The sequence below is a fragment of the Gopherus flavomarginatus genome, chromosome 4, assembly GCF_025201925.1.
Source record: "Gopherus flavomarginatus isolate rGopFla2 chromosome 4, rGopFla2.mat.asm, whole genome shotgun sequence".
In the NCBI taxonomy this organism is placed as follows: Eukaryota; Metazoa; Chordata; order Testudines; family Testudinidae; genus Gopherus; species Gopherus flavomarginatus.
In genome coordinates, this window is record NC_066620.1 from 133,293,036 (window position 1) to 133,315,869 (window position 22,834).

Here is a 22,834-nt window from a genome sequence, read left to right on the forward strand (position 1 = left end):
GTGACAAGTAAGACCTCCCACTTCACACACAGTAGATATTCCCAATAGTATTCATAAAGCAATTTTATTTAGTATAGTTCCTGATTCTCTAAAAGCTGTCTGACATTTTGGTCTTAAACTTGCAGCAAAAGGCTACAAGACACTGAAGAAAAACAATGCCACAGTTAAACCTTTAGTTGATTTTTAATTACTGTGTAAAATTTGGCTAAAATGCTTTAGTCTCACAGTGATCTTGATATGTTAGAAAATGTGCTCATTCAGCAAAAACTTAAGCATTTTTCAAGTGCCTTAATTGTTTTTAAATCTCTGGGCTCAGATTTGTTGGAAAAACCAGGAGGGAGGTAACTTGCCTTAGTTACTAGATTAATCCCTTGGTGTCAGCAGTTGCTACTTTCCAAGATGGGAAACCTAGGATCTTGGTGCCATTGATGTCAATCTTCAGGAAGCTCTAATTTTGTAATGCACAGTTATTGCAGACATATAAGCTTAGTCTTGTTCTAGGAAGATGTAAGTTTTGTGCAGCAGCCTATATGCTTACCTTGCTAGACAAACTAACTTCCATACGTTGCTGATAAAATCATAGCTCAGGCTTAGTTTCTGTCTGGCAACTCATTCTAGGTTGCCAGACATGCTTGGACTGTCTTGCTTTGTTTTTTTGTTAAAATTGAGACAGCTTCCTTGCAGAACTACAGTGCCAGTAAGTCTATGCTGGCTACTAGCATATGACTAACAGAACTTTCAGGTCCTCTTAGTCATGTGTTTTTGAAGTGGAAGGTAGCTTTCTTAGATTGTCTCCATGGAGTAGTTTTATTTGCTATTAGGCTGCCCCTTTAAATCAATCTTAAGTAGTGAACTTTTTTTTCAAGCTGTTTATCATCTGACTTGTTCCTGAAGCCACCTTGTGCAAATATATATTTATCAAACCTGGTATCTTATGAATGTTCCTTGCAGACATTGCTGTGTTGTTTGTATTTTGTCTTCAGTGAAAGAAATGCAAAACAAATCTAATCAGAAAACCAAATTGACAAATAAAATCATTTACTGAATGAATTTTTTTGGTTGTATTTTGTTTGTAAATATTCTCTCTACAATGGAAGGTTTGGTTTGTTTTGTTTAAGTATACAGTCCTTGCAGCCTTTGCAAAATAGCCACTGTGGCTACAGAAGTTCTAAGCAAGAAATGCTGTGGAGAAATGAGGATTGACTTAAACATTAACTTGAAAGGATGATGATTCAACTAGACTGAGGTCAAATGAGCAGAAGCATGAAATTGAAGCAGTGTACAAGATGGGTATGCAATATTTGTGCCCCCTTCTCCTGCACTCACAGCACTTCTGAAATTATCTTTTAGAGAATAACTAATCATTAAAATGATTCTTACATGGCTGCCCCCATGCTAGTTTCACTTATCCCCATTTATTTAGTAACTTATGAAATAGGGCATTAGTGGCTCTGCTATTCAGACCCTGTACATATGAGCAGCAGAGTTGTTTAAAAGCCATAGAACAAGAGGTTTAACAAGTGTTTTCAGCCTTCTGGGTAAATCCTAGTGAAACTGCTCATCTTACCCCTGCCCCCCATACTGTAGTCTGAGCCCCTTACAATTAATGTAGTTTCCTCTTCTCTCTCCCCTCCCCCAAGAAGATTAGTACTAAAGTTCCCCAGCTGTAAAACTAAGAAGCTGTGATTAACATGCCCAAGGTCACACAGGAAGAATGGGACAGACAGGGATTTGGCGAGGGCTCAAGCCACTGGCAGAGTTTATTATCACACATTGTTGCAGAGATGTTCCACTTAGTCTTCTTTTAATGACTATTCCTATGCTAGGACAAATCTATTGAATCCTACTGTAGTCAAGGCAAATCGTAATTTTAATGTTAGCAACATTATCTATACTGCGATTTTAACACTAACATTGACTTGTAATTCTACAGTGAAGACTTTCTAAGTTCGTTATCCCTCAACTGAATTTCTCTCCCACCCTCCCAGCAGCTGGTGCTTTTAACTTATCAGCTAGCCCAAGGGAATATGTGCTACAGCTTGAGGTAGCATAACTCATCTGCTGCTAATACATGTATTGTGCTACTTGAGTGGTGTTTTGTAGTGAAGACAGCCTGTGAGATTCTAAGGTAGTAAGTGCTTTTAATTTGTAAATTATTTTTAATGTGGTGTGAGTACACACCTAACCTCTTCTCTGAGGAGAGTGGAGTCTGTTACTTGTGTCCTGTAGAATTCAAGAACCTGCTGATACAGAAAACTACCCAATAATGCTAGCAGCATCATACTAGACAGAAGGGGTGGGTTTTTTTATTTTAAGCAACAATCTGAGTAATGGCAAGCTTCCAGTTTTAACTCAGAGCCACAGTACAATAGCCTTACAAACTCCTGCACATAACTAGTAACCCTTAAAGGTGGAAATGCTTAAGGCCCTCACCCATTGCTTAAGGAATGACATGGAAAAAACATCCCCCATAACTGATTCAGACTTGGAAAACACATCACAACCTTAAATTAACAAGATCTCACTAGTGTTAACAGTGGATGAAAATTTGTTTATATGGACATTTTACTTAACTGGTCATTACCACTGTAAGGATGTTACAAGTTACTTCCCCATAATCTTTACATTGTAATATGAAGATAAGAGCTGTAACACTAAACAGCTTTCAAGGTGCTGGAATTATTTTAACAAAGTAATATAATTGCTTTAATAGGTGATTGACTCTTCTATTTTTCATCAACTTCTGTCCTTAACTGTAAATACTGCTACTTTTAAACAGACCTTGGCCTTAATTGTCCTAATACCATTGGCCATTGACAAATTATGGTACTGCTAAGCCTATTCCATCCAAGCCTCTGTTTGCCTAGGACTCCTGTATTAAAATTATTTATTTATCATTTAAAATAAACGTGTCTGATACCAGAGTTAACATAGGTCAAACAGTGGGAAAGAGCTTGCACGAGGCAGTATGGCTGCCTTGTTATAAAATTCCATAACAAATATTTAACTTCACTCAGGTTAGCTGTTAACATTCACAAGAGATCCTGGAGGCAGTGTAGATAGTGCTCTGAAAATGTGCTTAATGGAGAAATCATTAGGAAAAGGCTAGGTAAGACACAAAATACCAATGCCACACCACCTGTGCAGTTCAGGTCAACCCCTCTCAAAAAAGATACTTTAGAATTCAAAATGGTTCACAGAAGGGCAACAAAACTGATTGGTATGGAATAGCTTTTATATGGGGAAAAATTTTAAAAAGTGGAACTGTTAATCTTAGAAAAGAGATGATGATCCTCTATCATAGCCTCCCTTAGTCAAGTCATGAATGGTGTGGAGAAGTGTTACTTGCCCTTTTACATAACACAAGAGCCAGGGTCACCCAATGACATTAATAAGTAACAGGTTTAAAATAAATACAAGTAAATACTTTTTCACCCAACCTGTGGAACTCATTGCCAGGGGATATTGTGAAGGCCAAAAATATAACTGAGTTCAAGAAAGGTCCACCAATGGCTACTAGCCAAGACTTTCCAAGATGCAACCCCCTGCTTTAAGTGTCCTTAAGCTTCAGCCAAGCAGAAGGTGGGACTGGACAATGGGATGGATCACTTGATAAATTGCCCTGTTCTATTCATTCCTTCTGAAGCATCTGGCACAGGATACTGGGCTAGAGGGACAGTTGTTCTGACCTACCATGGCCATTCTTATGTTCAGGTTTCACTTTTGCTCTTTACAATAGCAAATGTCTATGGCATCTAAAGCATTTTGGCACCTAAATACCTCTGAAGATCTGACCTTAAAATCTATGAAACTGAGGCCTAGAAGAGACCATTACTGCATCTAGTCTGATGTGTGTGATTTTACAGAAAGGTTAATGCTGTGAAAGAAAAAGCCAGTTAGAGTTGCATCCCTTGTCTTTGAAAAAGTGTCATTGCTGGGGCTCTGCCTTGCTACCTTAAAGAAAAAAACACCACCAGCTGAGAACCTGTAGTAGTATAGAGTCTTGTCATTAACTCTCATAGCAGCCTTACTTCAAGCTGGGACTGAGTTGTGGCAGGGAAGCACCATTCTTCAGCTCTTCTCAGATCACAGGGGAAATGATGATAGAGGAAGAGGATGTAAGAATCAGAAGCAAGAGCTAGGCAGGGGAACTAGGAGAGGAAGGAGAAGAGACTATACACATGAGAGCTGTAAAACTAGGCACATCCATTTTACTTACTTTATGTTAAAGGCATCAGGTGGAAACAAATGGACATTAATCTAAATATATGCAGATTATCATGGCCCATTGGCAATGTGGTCAGGCTTTAGTTCCAACGGCTGCGCATCCCTTAAGACACAGACAAATCAGTGGATGGGCAAAAACAGCCCATGTCCACTCTCGCACATTAGAATATTAATTGGTTGAAGTACACAGGTAGATAAATATATGGCAGTGCCTGACTGAACAAGCACTGTACAGTCCTGGAGCCTTAGAACTACACTATTTCTATGGGATCAATTCCACTAAATAACAGCTCTTGTAAATGACAATTGTAGCCCATAGGCTTGTTTTTACCCTAGTCACTGCCTTGCCTTCATTATATTTAGCTGCTTTTATTATTAGCTGTAATGCAAGAAACCTACTGTATTCACACTTGCCAACTTTCACAAGAAGCCAAAAATCAAGCTAATCCCATTTCAAAACAAGCCAATTCCTAAGAAGCCCAACACACTACGTGACTAGATCCCCCTCCGGCACGCAGTCTGGGACTGTGGTGGGCCCGCTGCGCACCCCTGACTCTTTCCCCCGCCCCCCACTTCCCCGCTTGCCAGGAGCCAATCCAAAACAAAAAAACCAAAACAAAAAAAAGTAGCAGCTACAAGCCAAAAACTAGCCAACAAGCAACTCACAAGCCAATTAAGAAAAACAACAAGCCCAATTTCTGCATTTTTTTCACAGGTTTGGCATGTCTGCATCTTGTAAGACATTAGCGGAAGCATAAGTGTGGTTAAGTAGGCTATAACCCTTGACATAGATCAACAGTTACTTTTGGATTTTAGGAAAAAAGGAGAGCTTGCTTAATGGTAGGAATTAGAATGTTCCAGTAAGTGCTACCACAAGGAACATGGAAGTAATAACCACAAATCTGCTTAAGCAAGGGGTGAAGGATTGATTATGGGCTGAAATGGTAGTTGTATACTAATGTATCAGTATATTAACCTATAGATGGAGGACACCTCAACATTGGTAGGGTGAGGAAATATATATAAGGAAAAAGTGAAAAACCCCTACTGAATATGCTTTAGATAGAGTGGCATCAGATAGAGTTGCATCCCAGCCTGTGGGGTAGGAGAGAGAGAGATGTAGCCCTTGGAAGGGGCTAGAACAATGGCCACTCATGAGGAGGAGGAAGGTGATGGTGATGAGGAAGATGATGGCTAACATTTCAGGTCATCCTGCAAGAGATAGTGTGAGTATATGGATGTGCAGATGTACATTCTGTAGTGTCTCTATCATACTGAGTTAGTGTGTGTGTGACTTTGCTAACTGTATTAATAAACTGTTTGGAAATATAGAAGAGTTCCTACAGTGAGAGCCATCGGGGTTTCCAACTATATAGTAAGTTTAATAATAGTGGGCCTGATTTGGGACAAGAACCTGTCAACCCTCAAAGTGATACCTTGGCATTTTTAAGTAATCAATATAATTAATACACACACTATAGATCAGGCTAACACACTTATCAGTAGGACAGGTGGAGTTTTAAGGCTTCAGGACTACACTGAACAGAGCTTTTCTCATCACCATATTTTACATAATAGGGAGTCCCAAAACATCAGTTTCTGTGACAAGTGAAAGAGGAGGTAATAACTAGAGCATGTTGGAAACTGCTGATTCACTAGAATTGAAACATCACAGGAATGTGTCAAATTGGTAGAAATTTTTGCCCAGAATCCCCTGCTCCCTGGAATTTTTCAAAACATTGTTTTGATTCTCCAGAAACAACTTTTCACCAAAATGTTTGAACTTTTTGTTCTAATTCAAACAAAAAAAATTGGGAAAAGTAATTTTCATTTTTTGACCAGCTCTAGTGATAACTGAACAGCAGGATAAGCCCCTTCATCCCACTCCCCCTCCGAGAGGTTCCTTTTGTTTTACACGTTCCTTTTCACGTTCTCCAGAGGGAAATTACGTTTTTTGTCCATATTTGCAAAGCATGCTATACTCAGAAGCTTTGTTTTCTCCCATGGAAGGTTGGCCAGCAGAATGATTTACTTTTATATAAAGCAAACAAAATTTCATAGCAAATCCTGGAATGTGATTAATATTTTAGGGGTTCTCCATACCTAAGCATATTGCTAAATATGCATAATCTTTATAATACAAAAAGCCTTTCACAGTTCACACCAGTAAAGGATTGTCAGGCCTTGTCAACACTTACAATGGGGAAGCTGCCCCACTGTAGCGCTTCGTGAAGATGCTGCCTGCACTAATGGGAGAGCTTCTCCCATCAGCGTAGGTACTTCACCTCCCCGACATAGCACTGCCTATACTGGGAGTTAGGTCAGTATAAGTGCATCTCTCAGCAACATATTTATACCGCTATAAGTTCGTAGTGTAGACCGGGGCCCAATCAGAGCACGTGTTACTTTGTACATCAGTTTGGCTTTGCATAAATTTCTTGATCCCACTCCACGTTAGCCAGATCAGTTACAACACATAGGTATGAAAAAAAACCTCTGATTTTAATCAAAAGCACATTTCAGCTCACTTTTGGGCCAGCCTGTGTTCACGCTGCTGCATGAGGATGGGAGGTTGTGTGTGTTCAGCCAGGTCTGGTAAAAGAGCATCTATCACTCTGTTCTTCCATCTGCTGGGCACCTGCAATTGTAAGTGAGTGGGCTGTAACGTTAACCCTGGGGAGGAGTCTATGCAGCAATTACACTGAGCCTGAGTAGATTTATCCTGATCAGCAACCCAGCAGCACATGCCACTTCCTAGTCTGAAACAAAGGGAAGAGGCTTGAAGAAGGAGGTGGCTAGGAATGGGGTGGTTCCTGGCTGGAGAGAGGGACAGGATTCATTGTAAGACACCTCCTCTGCTCTTCTCAGAAGTCACTGACCCTGGCACAGCACCCTCTAGTGTAGGTGGTCCTCCCTAACAAGTCCCTGGAAATCAGCCAACAATGAATAAGAACTGTGAATCAGGTGTAACAGGAAGCCTTCAATTATATCACTCCCCCTATTCCACTACTTAATCCAGCTCTTTAAGGGGGATTTGACTGTTAATGTCCAGACCTAAAAGCTGACTCAACAGAATTCATTTTTCACAAACTTCACTGACTGTTTTTTTACTACTCACTACCAAATCCACCATTACTCACAGTCTTTGGCCTTTCAGTCTTTCCTGATACATTGCTGCCTTTGGGATCTAGAGTCAAAGGATTCTGCTTGTAATCCCTGGGTAAAGGGGATGCTGAGATCACTGTGCGCTGGGCCCATGATGCAGAACCTATATTATAAATAATGCAGAGTTACAGCAGAACTTGACTTTAGCAAAAATACACAAAGCACCTGTTCTGATACATAAACATTGTAAAAATACAGACGTTAACAGTCATACAGAATTGTAAGCAACTTCTTTCTTAGTCCTGTCCTAACTGCATAGCGGTTCCTGTATGGTTTCTAATAGAATGTGCAGAATTAAAAATAGCCACAATATTTCTGCATAAAGACTTAATCAAAGCCCTGTCACTGGTTAGAGAAAGTCTCATTACTGTGGGACTCATACATATATTCCACCGTCCGTGGACAGATCAGTGAAGCAGATCTTTGCTGATCCAAGCTCTAATCTAATACATTATCGGCAAATAGTTTCTCCAAAGCTCTGTCATTATCCCTTGGATTGCAACAGAATAAAAAATGTAAGTCGATGTGTTTCTTCAATTTCAAGTGTTAGCTTAGTTTTTCCCTTCATTAGGTCTTCACACAGACAGAGACACTTCCCTAATTGACTGTTGGTCCGTTTAGGCACTAAGAAATCTCTGAAGCAGATGCTGAGTTTCTACCTGGCTACTGATCTGATCAGCTCTAAGCTTGGATTGTCTCCACAAACAGCATGGTTAATATTCTGTTAGAGCCACTGGCAGCTTGCCACATCACCTTTGCCAATAGCCTTACTGGCACCTAGCTATGTTTCTGAAACTTAATTATAGCACTTATTTTGCCATGCAGATACGATCCTAAGTCTGTATAATTGAGATGGGTGCTCCTCCTCCTTCCCATATCTTTGTGCAGCAAGACATCCCAGAATGCATTGTCATGAGTGTTGCTGGTACTAATCTGTGTGCCTGTCCTCTATCCCCTGCGGAGGCAATACAAGATTTTCTTAGGAAGCACTGATGGGCAGCGTGATGGACAGTTGGTTGTGCTGTGACTAAAGCCTCTATGTGGACAACTCTACAGTGTTTATTGTAACCAGATCAAATGAGGGTGTCAAGACCTGGGTGTGGTTGCAATTGCAGCCTAAATAGACGGAGACATAGCAAGTGCTCAGTTGTCACCCCTAGATGAATATGAAGACTAGAATGAAGGGTAATGCATGCACTTACTTTACGGCTTGATATTGCAACTAAAGACAATACAGACTTACTCAAATTAATAAAAATTATAAACCTTTGCACTCTGTGAGCCTGCTTTTCCTGACAAAGTGCATTACTGCTAAGGGGTGGGAAGTGATAGTTATTCTGTATTGGTTTATTACCTGACACAGGACTTCTTGCGCTGCTAGCACTAGAAGACATCAGATTAATGGACTTCTTCTTCATTCCTTTTAAAAGAAATAAATTACAACATCCATAATACAGTTACACAATTAACACCATAATCATCAAGAAAAAGCTAGAAAAAAGCATGTCCTTTTAGTATTTGGGGACAGACATCTGCAGAATGTCTGTATTTTAAGGCAGGCTCCATTTAAAAAAAAGGCTTTTCCTTGCTCTCCAGACAAGTTCTCCAGCTATGCAGCAGGTTGAATAACGGGGAACTCCCTGCAGGCCAAATACTTTGAAATGTCCAAGCTGATTTTCACTTCTTTTCATCTTGTGTGTTTGATTCGCCCACAGAGACCTCTCTCTGGTTGATTCCGAATGTACTCAACCTTACTTGCTCATCTGGTATTTACACTGGCCGTATTTTTCATCTCTACTAACACTGGAAAGGCAGTTTAATATTCTTTTTTCATTAACCTGTTTGAAGCACTTTGAATTAAACAGGTGTTATTAAAAAAAACAGTTGGGAAGAAAAAAAATCTCTTTTAAAGCTTCAAAATTCTTGTCCCTTCAGTGAAGAACTGAGAAAGCTCCAAACTCCTGTTCTCTTGTCCTCCAAAGAGACTTCCAGTAAAAACAACAGTATTTATATTCCGGATGGTGCTAAGGTTAAAAAACAAGCAAGCAAGCAAAAAAAATCCCCACCCCCCAAAGCCATCCTTCAGGCCTTCTTCACACATGATGAGAAGAGGAAAAAAAAAAGGGGGGGGGGATGAAGGGAAAGAGAAACCATCTATTTTTGTAGGGGGGGGTTAGTGATTATGCAGGCCTGCGCCATTTTGGCAATCCCCGTGGTGGTACAGTACCCAAGCCACACGATTAAGCTGGAAAAATCTACTCGCTTTGTTTGGATGTTCATGTCATTTTAAAAGAAATAAATATTCCCTTACCTGCAGGTGAGTTTCTCTGGGATGTTACAGCTTCCAAATCATAAACCTGACACTGCAGTTCATTCACCCGCTGGAAGGCATCCAGTTTTAAACTACGTTCTTGGATCAACTGGCTTCTTATCTAAGGAGGATGGCAATATCACATGAAGAGGATTCAGGTTAAAAAAGAAAAAAAAGATCTTCGGACAATCCTCGTTCAAAGCAAAATCACAAGCTAAAGGGCTCAAAAGGAGGAGAAGCAGATGCCTTCAGCATCAGAGGTGGGCACAGTTCAGTGCTGAATGAAGTAATTCCTAGATATAACTTTATAAAATGTGTCTGGGATCCTTATGGAGGAGACAGTGATATAAATGGTCATTATAACTATTTAATAAAATCTGCAGTTTCCAGCATTTTAAGAAAGGACCGTAGACAACCTGGGGCCTTTTCCCTCCTCACTCCCCTGAGCTCTCTATTTATAACCCTTGTAACCCGCACCCCACATCATGACCAGCCACTTCCAGCCTCAATGCCATTCTAAATGAAAGACAGGAGTGAACAACAGCAAGTCATCTTTCCCTCAGCTCCTCCAAGGGCTGTGGGACCTGTCTTCTCAGGGCTGGTCTATACTATGGGGCAAAATCGATCTTAGATACGCAACTTCAGCTACGTGAATAACGTAGCTGAAGTCGAAGTATCTAAGATCAAACTACTCACCGTCCTCACGGCGCGGGATCGATGTCCGCGGCTCCCCCTGTCAATTCCACAACTCCGTTCAGGTTGGTGGAGTTCCGGAATCGATATAAGCGCGTTCGGGGATCGATATATCACGTCTAGATGAGACGTGATATATCGATCCCCGAGCAATCGATTGCTACCCGCCGATACGGCGGGTAGTGAAGACGTACCCGTGCCCCACTCCCTGCCAGAACAAGGAGCAAGAAATGAGAATGAACGATTGAATCAGACACTGCTGAGATGATGGCTTAGTTCTAGACAAGGTAACTGTTTTAAGCCACATGCGTTCATGCCCACATAGGTCTCCTTCTCGGGAGCTAGCAGCAGCAGGGACCACTGTGTAGCACTAAAAGTCCTGACACTGTAATTGTTTTGTTTATCCAATACCACGTTGTTTATTTTCTCAAAGGCCAATTTAGCTACTGATGCTTCCCGGCACTCAAAAGGCTACAAGTATTTTGTAAACACAACAAAAGGGTGCACAGCTGCACCATTTAGAGACATGGACTATGAACTCATTGGCCTATGTGCCAGGGCTGAATGCTTTGCTCTTCCAAAAGTCTCTTGGTGTCATATGCTCTTAATAAAGGCAGTCACAGAAAGTGTCAGCAGCCTGCCGAACTATTCCCAGCAAAATGCTATCTGTCATCTCGATTCTCCCAAATCACAGTGGGTGCTTTCAATTGGACTGTTCAGGTGGTTGAAGAGAGAAAATACTTTGGCCAGGTTTACAGAAGAGGCAGTCAGATAAGAACAAGGACGTTTCATCCTATCTATGGTAGGACCGCAAATAAGGGATGGAAAGCCACACTTTATGCTGTTAGAGATTGTGGAGTGCGTGAAGTGCAGCCAAGGGGATTTACCTGACTAAAATCTAATCAAGTGGTTTTCAAACATTTTCATTCTGCAGGTCACTTTGTAAGAGACACAAAGCACCTCTCATTGACCCACTTATCCCCCCGACAACTCAATCCAAGAGCTGGAGTATAGAAATTGTACTCATTAATTGTACTCATCCCACGGCAGCGCTTTGAAGTGCAAGTGTGGTCGCAGTGCCAGCGCTGGGAGAGAGCTCTCCCAGCGCTGCACGTACTCCACCTCCTCCTGGGGATTAGTTTACAGCGCTGGGAGCCGCGCTCCCAGCGCTGGGGCAGTGTTTACACTGGCGCTTTGCAGCGCTGTAACTTGCTGCACTCAAGGGTGTGTTTTTTCACACCCCTGAGCGAGAAAGTTGCAGCGCTGTAAAGCGCCAGTGTAGCCAAGACCTTAGTTAAATCAGCTTCTAAACGGATTCACTTAAATTTGTGCCAGTTCTTTTTGCAGACAGTCTTAAATCAGTCTAATAGTGGAGGACATCGTTAAGCAATTAAATTAAGCTAAATCGATATCCAACTTCAGACTGTCCATACAACATGTTGGCACTGATTTAGTTAAATTGATGCAATTTCTATGTGTAGACTGGGCTCAACCTTTCCTGTGTCTCAAAATGTTTCATGCAGTGGACCATCAAAAAAGGTTCTTTGAACCCCGGTTTGAGAACTATTGGTAATGGATGTGTCCCCCTTTATACTTAATCATGTCAGATAGAAAGTAGAGAAAGCAAAGGAATAATAAAATTTCTACATGCCAGCTATGTATGCTGTCTGCAATGGCTGTATACAACCTGTGTTATAGTATCAAAGACTTGACAATTAGCATAAATGCTAATTATATTTCTTTTTTTACAACAGTAAACATTTGGAGTGGAGATAAAAATGACCTACCTATGGCAGCGACCAAGGTGGTGTGTTTTTGGTTGTGTGTCTCTTGCCCTGAGTCAATGATTTTGCCCTGTATTTGCTGGACTAATTGCAACAAGCCTTTTCTTTGTTATTCTACCATAGTAATGGCATTAAGATATGCTAAAGATGAAAAATCATGTGCTTTTGTTTTATACTAAACAGCAGCTGTTTTGTGTATGTTTTGGCTGTCAAGGCACTCTTGGATCTACGTTATACTTCCATAAATCTCCTAAGAGGATCTAGATTATCCCAGAACTGTTTAAACACAAAATATATAATCAGATAAGGTCAGTAAAATCTGCATAAAAAACAAACCAAGTAGAATTTGCCAAACTTTTACTGTAAGTGAAAGGCTTATGCTGTTGGGAATGATGAGCCATTCTATAATTTATACCAGATATAGTACTGCATGTTTGATTTCACCCAATAAGAACATTTAAATGTTAACTTCTAAGTTTATGATGAAACTGCTGGAATGGATTTCCTCATTCACAGTTCACGTGACAGTGCAGGAGAAGAGAAAAAAGACTTCATATACCATTGGGTTAACTAGCAGGCACTTCTGAGCTCCTCCATTCCATTCAGTCATACCTCTCGACCTTAAATCTGCCAGTGTGTGATCGAAGCAATCACAATGTGACGCAAACGGCTGAAACATGATATACCTGTGTTTTGTTACACATTATAATCTGTCAATTTTGGTATAATATTTATGGGGGTTTTTTGTTTCGTTTTGTTTTTTTAACTATAAAGCAGTTTTTAAGGATGTTTTCTCACTCATTAAACCAGCTGTTTAAAAAGAAATTAGGAAAGACAGAAATTCCATAATGTGCAAACAAACAAAGTACCAGTAGGACTTGAACCCTCAGTCTTCGGATCCCTAGTACAGAGCTAAAGAATTCCATGATATCCTCTCTGTAGGCCAGCAGATAGTGAGGGATGTGATACAAATTTGCCAGTGGATTACACAACTACTTGCTAAATTATGATATAAAATGTTGGAGATCAGTGTCCCTGGGTTCTACAACCAGTTCTGGGAAGAGAGCATGATCTAGTGGTTAGAGCGGTGCTTAAAAAATACTTAGGTTTAGCACATTGTGGATGAGTGGAGGAAATTTAGGCTTGCCATTTTAAACACCTGGGTTTTATACCCAATTCTGCCAGAAGTGACCTTCTGTGAACTCTCCGTTAGCTTATTTGTAAAATGGGAGGAACACTTGCCTCTGAGGACAGGGATTCAAGGCCATGCTCAATATTAGAGGTTGTTAAGTACACACAAATATAAAAAACTGTGGAAGAGATGAGCTTATACCCCATGGTCTCCTAGCCCCCAACCTAGTGCACTGTTCCTTAAACCCAAAGGCATTCTGTGGTGAAGGGTCTCTCTCTTCAGAACATCTAGCTTGGCAGGGCTGCAGAAGGAGGCAGCAATAACTCCCAAAATGCAGAGTATACTGTGAAATCCAGGGCACTGGAGGAGATGCATTGATCAGAGAAAGACATGCAGCTGGTAACCAGTACTGAGGCCCTAGTACATGTCTCAAGGAATGCTAGCTTCCCTAGCAACATGGTACACGCTGAAGTGTTTAAAGGTGTAGTTATGCGTTTACCTGACGCATTTCTTTTTTGATCCGTTTTTGCTGAAGCTGCACTATTTTAGAAGATTTCTCAGCATCTTCAGTCAGACATTGCAGCCGCTGTTCTTTCTGCCCTATGTCTTCCAGCATCTTCTCCACATTTGCTGCCTTCATCGCATCCAGCTGTTGCCTGCTCCGGGCTTCTTGAGTTATCCTATGTTCTACTTCCTGCAGCAAGTGTTTCTATAACATAGAAATAACAATATGTCAGGCAACAGAACTCAAAAGACTCATTCCTTTCTAATATATAAAAACAAGCAGAATTAAAAACAAACCAACCCTCAAACTTTCTGGAATCAGAAACAAAATAGGGCAGAAACCCAATTTTTTCTCCTTTGCTTGTCACCTTTAAACAATGCCTGGAAAGGAGTTCCCTGCTCTGTTAAGTTACGAAACAAACTGCGTAACTTACATCAGCTTAGCCCTCTAGTGTAGGCAAGGCCTAAGTTAAACTTTTTGCGTGTGGGAATAAACATTGGGTGTTCTTTTTTCCTCTTATTTAAAATAATTATCAGCAACTTAGTACTGGAGTTATTTTTTAGTACAGGTATTTAGCATCTGGAAGATATTCTGAGGCTCTTTGACAGTTCATATCTCCATCTTACAGCTTCCTTTTCATAAAATAACCCTTTTAAATCTTTGATTGTCATTTTGCTGAGGTGATGTAAATCTTATATATGATCCCTAACAGCTTCTGTTTATATTCCTCTCTGACTACAACAGTGCCTGTAGAAAAAGCTCACACCAATATATATGGTTTGGTAGAGTCAAAATATATACATCTTCAGCTTCCAGCTATCCCTCAGTTGTTTCTGGAAGTATTTCCCTCTTGAAAGGCAATGAGTAAAATTCTCCGTTAAAGTAAGTGGTATTGAGAGGAGATGAGAATTTGACCCACTTCGTAGAATGAGTCAGGATAGTTATTTTACATGCCTCCTTATCTAACTGTTTCTTTAGTCTTTCATTGTCTGCTTGAGATTTTGCCAGAGCCTTCCTTATAGCCACCAGCTGCTGACGAAATAAAAGCACCTCTTGTTCTGCCAGCATCTTGGCATTCAAACACTCTTCTTTGTTTTGAAGGGCCTCCTGTTAACAAAAAGAACATAATAGAATTAAGGAATGAAAGCCATGGTCCTGTATTGTTAGTAGTACCAGATTACTTGAAAGATGGCCTGCAAGGGATTTTTAATAAGTTGTGGGAGTCCCTTTTTGTTTCTTTCTGATTAAAAAAAGAAGGTCTAAAAATTTAGGGGATGGAGACTTGTTTGATTTTAGGGCCTTTTGTATTGAGGGGCTTGTTTGGTATGTTTCTGCTCATTTTTTCTAAAGCCTGGTTTACACACAGATTTTGTATGGATAGAACTATACCTCTACCCAATATAACGCTGTCCTGGGGAGCCAAAAAAATCTTACCGCATTATAGGTGAAACCGCATTATATTGAACTTGCTTTGATCCACCGGAGTGCGCAGCTCCGCCCCCGGGAGCACTGCTTTACCGCGTTATATCCAAATTCATGTTATATCGGGTCACGTTATATCGGGGTAGAGTGTATTTTGGTTAGGTATGTGATCGGTATATATTAAATGTTACCAAAATATTCAAGGTTAGTACAGTAACTCCTCACTTAAAGTCATCCCTGATTAACGTTGTTTCATTGTTACATTGCTCATCAATTAGAGAACATGCTCATTGAAAGTTGTACAATGCTCCCTTATAACATTGTTTGGTAGCTGCCTGCTTTATCCACTGCTTGCAGAAAGAGCAGCCTTTGCAGCTAGTTGGTGGGGGCTTGGAACCAGGGTGGACTGGCAGCCTCCCTATCAGCTCCCCTAAGTTCCCTGTGCAGCAGCCACCCAGCAGGCTACTAATTGCCGGAAGTTCAGCTGTCCCTCCCCCGACTGCCATGTGCTGCTCCTGCCCTTTGCCTTGCAGCTGCTCTCAGGAGCCTCCTGCTTGCTGTGCGGGGTGGGGGGAAGAGGAGTGCTAATGTCAGGATGTCCCTCTCCCCCATGCTCCTGCCCCCTGCTTGCCCCATCTCCATAGAGAGGAGTGGGGAGGGGGACAGAGCTCAGGACAGAGGGAACTTGCTGACAGCAGCTGCTGTCTCAACTAGCTGATCTACTTAAAAAGGAAGTGTACATAGAGTGGGGTCAGCATACTTAAAAGGGGCAATGCACATCTCTCTCTCACACACAGAGGGTGTGTCTCTCTGTCTCCCCTCCCTCCATTTGTGCTGCCTTGTAGAGTGTGAGGCTACATTAACAACTGTGTTAACCCTTGAGGGCTCAGCTGAGTGCTAGTTCTCTGTTTAGCAGTAAGGCATTCCCTGGGAAATATCCCACCCTATTCTACCCTCTGACTTCGCCACCTCAGCCAAGCTTCACAATCATCATTGCTGTGTACAGTATTAAATTTTTTTTTAAAACTTTACATATCTATAGATAGATATATATCTATAGATACAGTTATAGATATCTTTTGTTTGGTGAAAAAAATTTCCCTGGAACCTAGCACCCCCCCATTTACATTAATTCTTATGGGGAAATTGGATTCACTTAACATGTTTCACTTAAAGTCGCATTTTTCAGGAACATAACTACAACGTTAAGCGAGGAGTTACTGTACAAGCTCTAGTGCAAATGCACTTATATGAGTCCATGTCTTCACTACAGAGGCACAGCTACCATGCCATAGCTATGCCGCTGTAGTGAGGATGCTTCCAACAGTGATATCACGTTAGGAACTCCAATTCCCTGAGTGACAGTAGCTAAGATGACAGAAGCATTCTTCCTTCAACCTAGCTGCATCTACACCAGAGTTTAGGTTGGCAGTTTTTCACACCCCTGTGTGCCAACCTAACTTTTAAGTGTAGACCAGACCTCAGCATAAGGACCTCTTATATCCTTCCTTTATGAGTATAAGCACCTTTATACTGGCGATGGTGTCCACACAAGGGGGTTGTACCAGTGCAGTTAAAACATTACACTTGTGTGTAGATAAGACCTTACAGGATCCTAGTTTTCTGTGATTAAAAAAACCCAAAAATTCTCCTATTAAAAAACAAACCATAAAATCCACATTTTTACTCAATTAAAATGAAACATTGAACATTGGTTTACCTAGCCACAATATATATAGGTATCAGCTGAACACAATGTTTTATTGATATATTTACAATTTAAGCAAGTTCAAAGCCTACCAATGTCATTAATCATTATAATAAAATAAAAATAGAATGATCCAGTCACAGTGCATTGTTTCTTTGCTATTATTGATGACCCTGCTGTTTCAACCTCTTCATTTCTTTTCATTCAGTTTATGTTTAGCACTTTCCATGTGTTCTGCAATTGTTTACTTCATATGTAATCTACAGCCTTGCCGCATACAGTACAGAATAACGCATTACCATCAACGTGAAATTTGTCCTTGCCAAACTCAGCAATATTTTAATGATTTTTAAAGTTTTTGGCATCTTTTCATAACTTTAATTACTTACATCTGGAAGCTGAAGTGAAATTTGAGATGAATTAAAACACAAACCCCTATATGCCACTGAGTAACCTCTGTATGCTGGGAGCAGTTTATTGGAGTATGTTTAACTATGTAAATTTAAAGCACATTTAAAAAAAATCAACCATAGGAGTGGGAGGTTGTGAGCATTGAATAAGTGACACTGGTACTGTCAGTAAAATGTAGTTAATAGTTAATATACATTTTCATAAAATGTAAAAATTACAGATTTCGATTTCTCTGTAAAAATGGAAATGCCATGTTTTTCTGTGGCAAATGGATTTCTAGGATCCCTGGTCCTTAGCAATATCAGGAGTATAAAATCTGATCTTCCTTAGTTTTTTTTTGGAGGACCAGTAGGAGGTATAGGATACAGTTATTTTGAATTCTTAACATGTTATTAAAGGCTGAGGGTGTTGAATTTTTAGCAAAGCCTTCCTGTATTCAAAACGTTAATCACTAGAGTTAAATAGATGTTAATAAAACAAACAAACAAACGTTTTAAACAACCAGACTGATTGAGAGTCCCTCACCCTCTTAACAGTTCATCATTCATGCTCTGGGTATATCTTCACTGCAGAGTTAACTCAGACTTTGACTCAGGTATTGCCCCCGAGTTTGTGAGAGTGTTTTAAATCTAGGCTAGCTGGCACTGCTCAGTGTATGAGCTAGCGCTCTGGTGCTGTTTTCACTCAGGCTGGTAACCTTCCTACTTTGCAGTGAGGATGTAGGCTAAATCATGCAAGTATTGATAGTCTTCCAGTGCTTTCCCCACAGTTCCCCTGTGTGTCCAGAAGCAGAGTCTAGTCCTTCTACAATTCATTGGGAAAGAATCAGAGCAGATGAGCTTCCTGCTGCACAAAGAACCCAGGGATACACCTCGAGATGGGTGAGCACAGTACCAATGAGGACACAGTAACTAGATATATGGCTTTGCAGCTCATCCCTAGACTAAGCCAATTCAGGTGCTGACCACTCAAGTTGACTCTGATCTTCTAACCTAGACATGATCTGAATTTCTAATGTAATTAAGAACCAACCCTGCTCCTGAAAACAAAAACAAACCCACACAAGCCTCCACATTCAGGCCTCCTTCATACATACAAAAAGGCATAAGCCTAATTTTTCCCTTTGCAGATCTCCTTTAAACTGTTTCCTGCAGTCCTTACTCGGGTAAAACACTCCCATTAGAGAATCAGATCTCCATGTTTTCAACTATGAACTATCACTTAGAATGTTAATTCATATATGTTCCAGTTAAAAGTGAAATCTTATCAGTAAGTTTGCAGACAGGCAGACAATAATACTGACACCTGGAATATAGTCACTTGCAAAGAAAACCTCTATAATTACAGGAAATTATCTGTCAAGGTACAATGACTAGCTTTAACATTTTGTCCTGCTTCAGTGAGCAAAACTCATTAAGAACTCACAGTATGGCTGAATATGAACAGATTGTCCTCAAGTTCACTGGAATCCTGGTGCAGTGAGATTCCACGGAAAACTGGGTTTGCTGGATTTGCTTCTGGAATTTACTTTTTCTGGTTCCCATCCCATTTTATGTTCTCTGCCATAAAACACTCACTCGCTCATACAGGGCTGGCCTAACAGATTTATGGAGCCAGCCATGAATTGACAGAAAGGGAAATCGGATCATGAGTTGCACATCAGTTGCAGAGCATGCAAGACACATGAGCCCACAGACCAAAGAGTAGGGCACAAAGCAGCCACTTATTGTATTTGTGTTTGAAGCCAGCCCTGCATTCACTTTTTCCTTCAGGTGTCAGCATGGCTGGGTAATACATAGCCTCACACCCTCCTTCTCTCTCTCTTCTGCCTCACTAACTCTCCTCACTCCAGTATATTCAAACCCACTGCAACTGCAGGTACCTTCCTTACATACCAAAGATAATTACTGGTACTCAGTCCTCCTGTTGCATCCATTCTATGTAGATTGTAAATTCTTCAGGGAAGGATCCTTCTTTTCTTGCATGTTTTTAAAGCCCCATGTACGCCAGTTACACTACATAAATAATAAAATGTCAGAATGGCAGCCACTGACTTCCCATCCTGCATGGAGAGCCCCAATATGTTCTAGGATACTATGAGTCACGTGCTTCTGATAAAAAGTCTACATGAGTCTCAGAGATCTTGAGGTGTTTACCTGGCACTTCTTCATACATAATCCTAAACCACATCACAAGGTCAGCCCAATTTTTTTCCCTCTCTTCTCGGCATAAACATATGGAGTCTTTAATCCTTCTGGTTGTTAAATAGCATTAGTGCCTCACTTCCCATTTTCTAATGGTTTGACTCTCTTTTAAGTCAAGATGTTATTTAATTATATAAGAGTTATGTTACATAAGTTGTTGAAGAACTAACTACAGATAGGAGGAGGTGGCTTTGTTTAAATTTACACTTAAAACCATCCTTGGTTTTGGTCTGGATTCTTGACCAGAAAAGTTATATATTGAGTATTTAACACTATCCATGTTGCCATTCTATTCTGCATAAGTTCTTATTCATGTAGTATATGAATGTCTTCCACTAGCACACTGAGAATGAGACTAACATCCATCAAGTGTTTGCTCTCTCATCCCTTCCCTACATGTGCATGCAAAGTATGTGAAGTAGAATGTTTTGTTTTGGAATTAAATATTTGTATATAAATATATCTTGTCTTCCAAACAACACACACTCCATTGCACACATCTTTCTCTCTCTCTCTCTCACTCACCCCCCCCCCATATGTTTATGTTAGAGAATGGTAGGTTACACAGTCTTGAGCCACCCTGAGACGGTTCGGTCTCCTGCACAGATGAGCTTTACCCTTACTGTAGAGAGTTCTATTGTGCCGGAACAGCAAAGGTTGTTGATTACTCTTCATTCTGGAACCTCAGTCGATCCTTTAGATACCAATCGCCTAGGCCCAGGGTCATCTTGAAAATAAGGACCAAGACCTTCAACTTGATTCGATATTCTATGGGTATCCAGCATAGGGAGCAGCGGATAGATTTGCTGTGCTTGCAGTAGCCTAGGTTGCTGAATAGATGAACTGCAGCTTTCTGTACTAGTCAGAATGTCCTAAATACTGAAGGTTTCATGCCCAGGAAAATCACTTTGCAGTAGTTCCGGCCGAGATGTGATGCAGGCATGAATAACTGAGGTCAAATTATCATTAACCTGGATGAGACAGAGACTCCTAGCCATCTGAAGATGGTAGAAAGTGTTACTCACAGATGCTGCTATGCAAGAGTTCAGTATCAATGAGGAATCCAGGAATGTGCCTAAGCTATAGAGACTGAATTGGCCAATTGCAGGGTGCACCTTCAACCAAAGCAACAGAACATTTCTAACTTGTGACGTAATCTGCAGTATTGCCCTTCTCTAGCTCTGTAAATAAATCTTGACCTGCCCCTAGAACAACAAGATGAAATAAAAACGTGCAGACTCCAGTTTCAGCCTTGCCAAGAATTCCTAGAGTAACACACAGCAAGTCAGGCCCATGCATTTGTTTTGGCTAGTTGAATCATGTAAAGTAACGCTTTATAAAATGACTTTTTATACAATAAGCATCCAGTCTTTATACAAAGCAATATTTTGTTCTTTCCTTCCTGTCACTATTGGATTCCTTTTTGGCTTTCTTTGGTATGAATTAGCACAGCTGAGAATCTGTTTGTCCTCTTCAGGTTTTAAGATAGTCAACCATATATATTATCTAGTTTGCTGTCTCAATTTAAACTAACAAAACCAACATTCCCATTCATTTTTCCTCTGTTTTAATTTTTTTTAAGTCCTAGCGAGCTATCGTTTTATTTCAAATCCATAAGCTAGAAGTCTAATTCAGCCTCTTTTTTGATTAATCAATCATCCATCCACCTATTTAGCATCTCCTTGACATAAATAACAAAGTGTATGCACATACAGTTGTACATTGGTTTAAACACACACATGCACGCACACACACCATTCTGCCTTTACTAATTTTAAATTAACAAATATGATCATTCTGCCTTTCCTTGGTTTGGCATATAGAGCCAAATAATCCATGTAACGGTCTGTAAACTATATATTCCTTTCTGTCCAACCACATTCAGAGAGAGAAGGCATATATTTTCCATTCATCTGCACTTTGGTTTAATTTAGTAATCTTTGAGCTCCATCCATCTTTTCCTTAATTAAAAGGAGAACCTTGTATCCCATTCTGCTTTCTTTAAATACCCTGTCTTCTATAAAAAGCACCATGCACACCAAAGCAGAAGTCAAATTATCCTAAGCCACCCCCTTTATCCCCCCAAAAACCAGTACTTTCCCAAACTACGTCCACAAACAAATATGCATCCTCTCCTACTAGACTATACATATCTTCATAATATTGTTGTTCCTCTTCTTTCTCATTTGCTTTGATCAGTAGTGAAATAGTTAATTTTGACATATAAATTGTCAAAATTAGTCTTCAGAGTCAATGCCTCGATTGGGGGTGAATGTGGGCTGTTTACAGTACTTCTCAGAGTTGTTATTTCAGACTGTCTGCTGAGTCAGGCAGACATCTCTGCTCAGGTTTAATCTCTGCAAAAATAACCTTTGGACTGTGAATAACCATAATTTACTTCTTTTAAAATCGAAGCTTAGAATTTGGAGCACAAGATAATAGTCACCATGAAAAAGTACTGGCTTTTTAGCTGCTGTGAGCTGGCCAAATTTGATCCCTAGTTTAAGCAGAAAATAAAAAAAGACAAGTAAAATTGAAGGAATCAGGATTTCTCACCTTCTCTGCATTTCTCAGCTTTACAGAAAGTTGTGCCTTCTGAATAGTCTGCTTCCAGCAGTTCAGGACTTTCAGTTTACACACCAGCTCCCCTAGTCTGGTGTTTTCATCCTGCAACACCTGCAGCTGCTCTTGCTAAAGACAATATTATCACAATCACTATTAAGAGAGACTTCTTACAACGGCACTTTCCCGTAGAGCAACCTGCAATGTTTTACAATAGGTTCTCTCTCCAGCTGAAGTCTGAACTTCCAAACCTTCAAACTTTGCAGTTTAAACCAGTGCACTTTTCAAAATGAATTTCAGTTACTGTATCTATGAAGGAACAGAAGTGAACACTGCCCACAGACAGAAAATAAACAAACAGGCAAAATTGTGTAAAAATAAACCACCACTAAGATAAAACACATGGATTTTTCTGTGGATATTCAAATTTACCCAAATGGTTTGGAGTTATATTCATTGGTTCATATTCAGTTCCTTATTTCACCCCACTCATGATTTTCCTGATAAGGATGACATAATGGCAAAATTCGAAAATATATGAGAATCTGAACTCTATTTTTCCTGACATTGCCTCAGCTGGGAGGCTTGTTGATGGAAACTGTACTCTTGAGATGGATCTGGGTAGCCATATTACATTTACATTTCCCTTCACATGCTTTCCCACTTGTTAGACCTGGAAGTATATTTTTCATGATTTATCATAGATATTT

General features: G+C 40.3%; 1 protein-coding gene and 1 long non-coding RNA gene across 2 annotated transcripts in view; one reads left to right on the forward strand and one right to left on the reverse strand.

Moving 5' to 3' along the window:
- Window positions 1–22,834, reverse strand: part of LOC127049987 (uncharacterized) — a 145,422-nt gene that overhangs the window by 3,124 nt on the left and 119,464 nt on the right. Inside the window, exons 41-47 of the mRNA XM_050951447.1 lie at window positions 22,119–22,253; window positions 14,772–14,924; window positions 13,812–14,021; window positions 9,704–9,824; window positions 8,747–8,812; window positions 7,368–7,495; window positions 6,756–6,865 (exon numbers count right to left, since the gene is read on the reverse strand). Of these exons, the coding sequence (XP_050807404.1) occupies window positions 6,756–6,865; window positions 7,368–7,495; window positions 8,747–8,812; window positions 9,704–9,824; window positions 13,812–14,021; window positions 14,772–14,924; window positions 22,119–22,253 (923 nt within the window). The remainder of the gene's footprint in view (window positions 1–6,755; window positions 6,866–7,367; window positions 7,496–8,746; window positions 8,813–9,703; window positions 9,825–13,811; window positions 14,022–14,771; window positions 14,925–22,118; window positions 22,254–22,834) is intronic.
- LOC127049990 (uncharacterized) overlaps window positions 723–22,834 on the forward strand; it is a 46,677-nt gene continuing 24,565 nt past the window's right edge. Inside the window, exons 1-3 of the long non-coding RNA XR_007774120.1 lie at window positions 723–1,290; window positions 9,710–9,963; window positions 12,364–12,488. This is a non-coding gene — a long non-coding RNA (uncharacterized LOC127049990). The remainder of the gene's footprint in view (window positions 1,291–9,709; window positions 9,964–12,363; window positions 12,489–22,834) is intronic.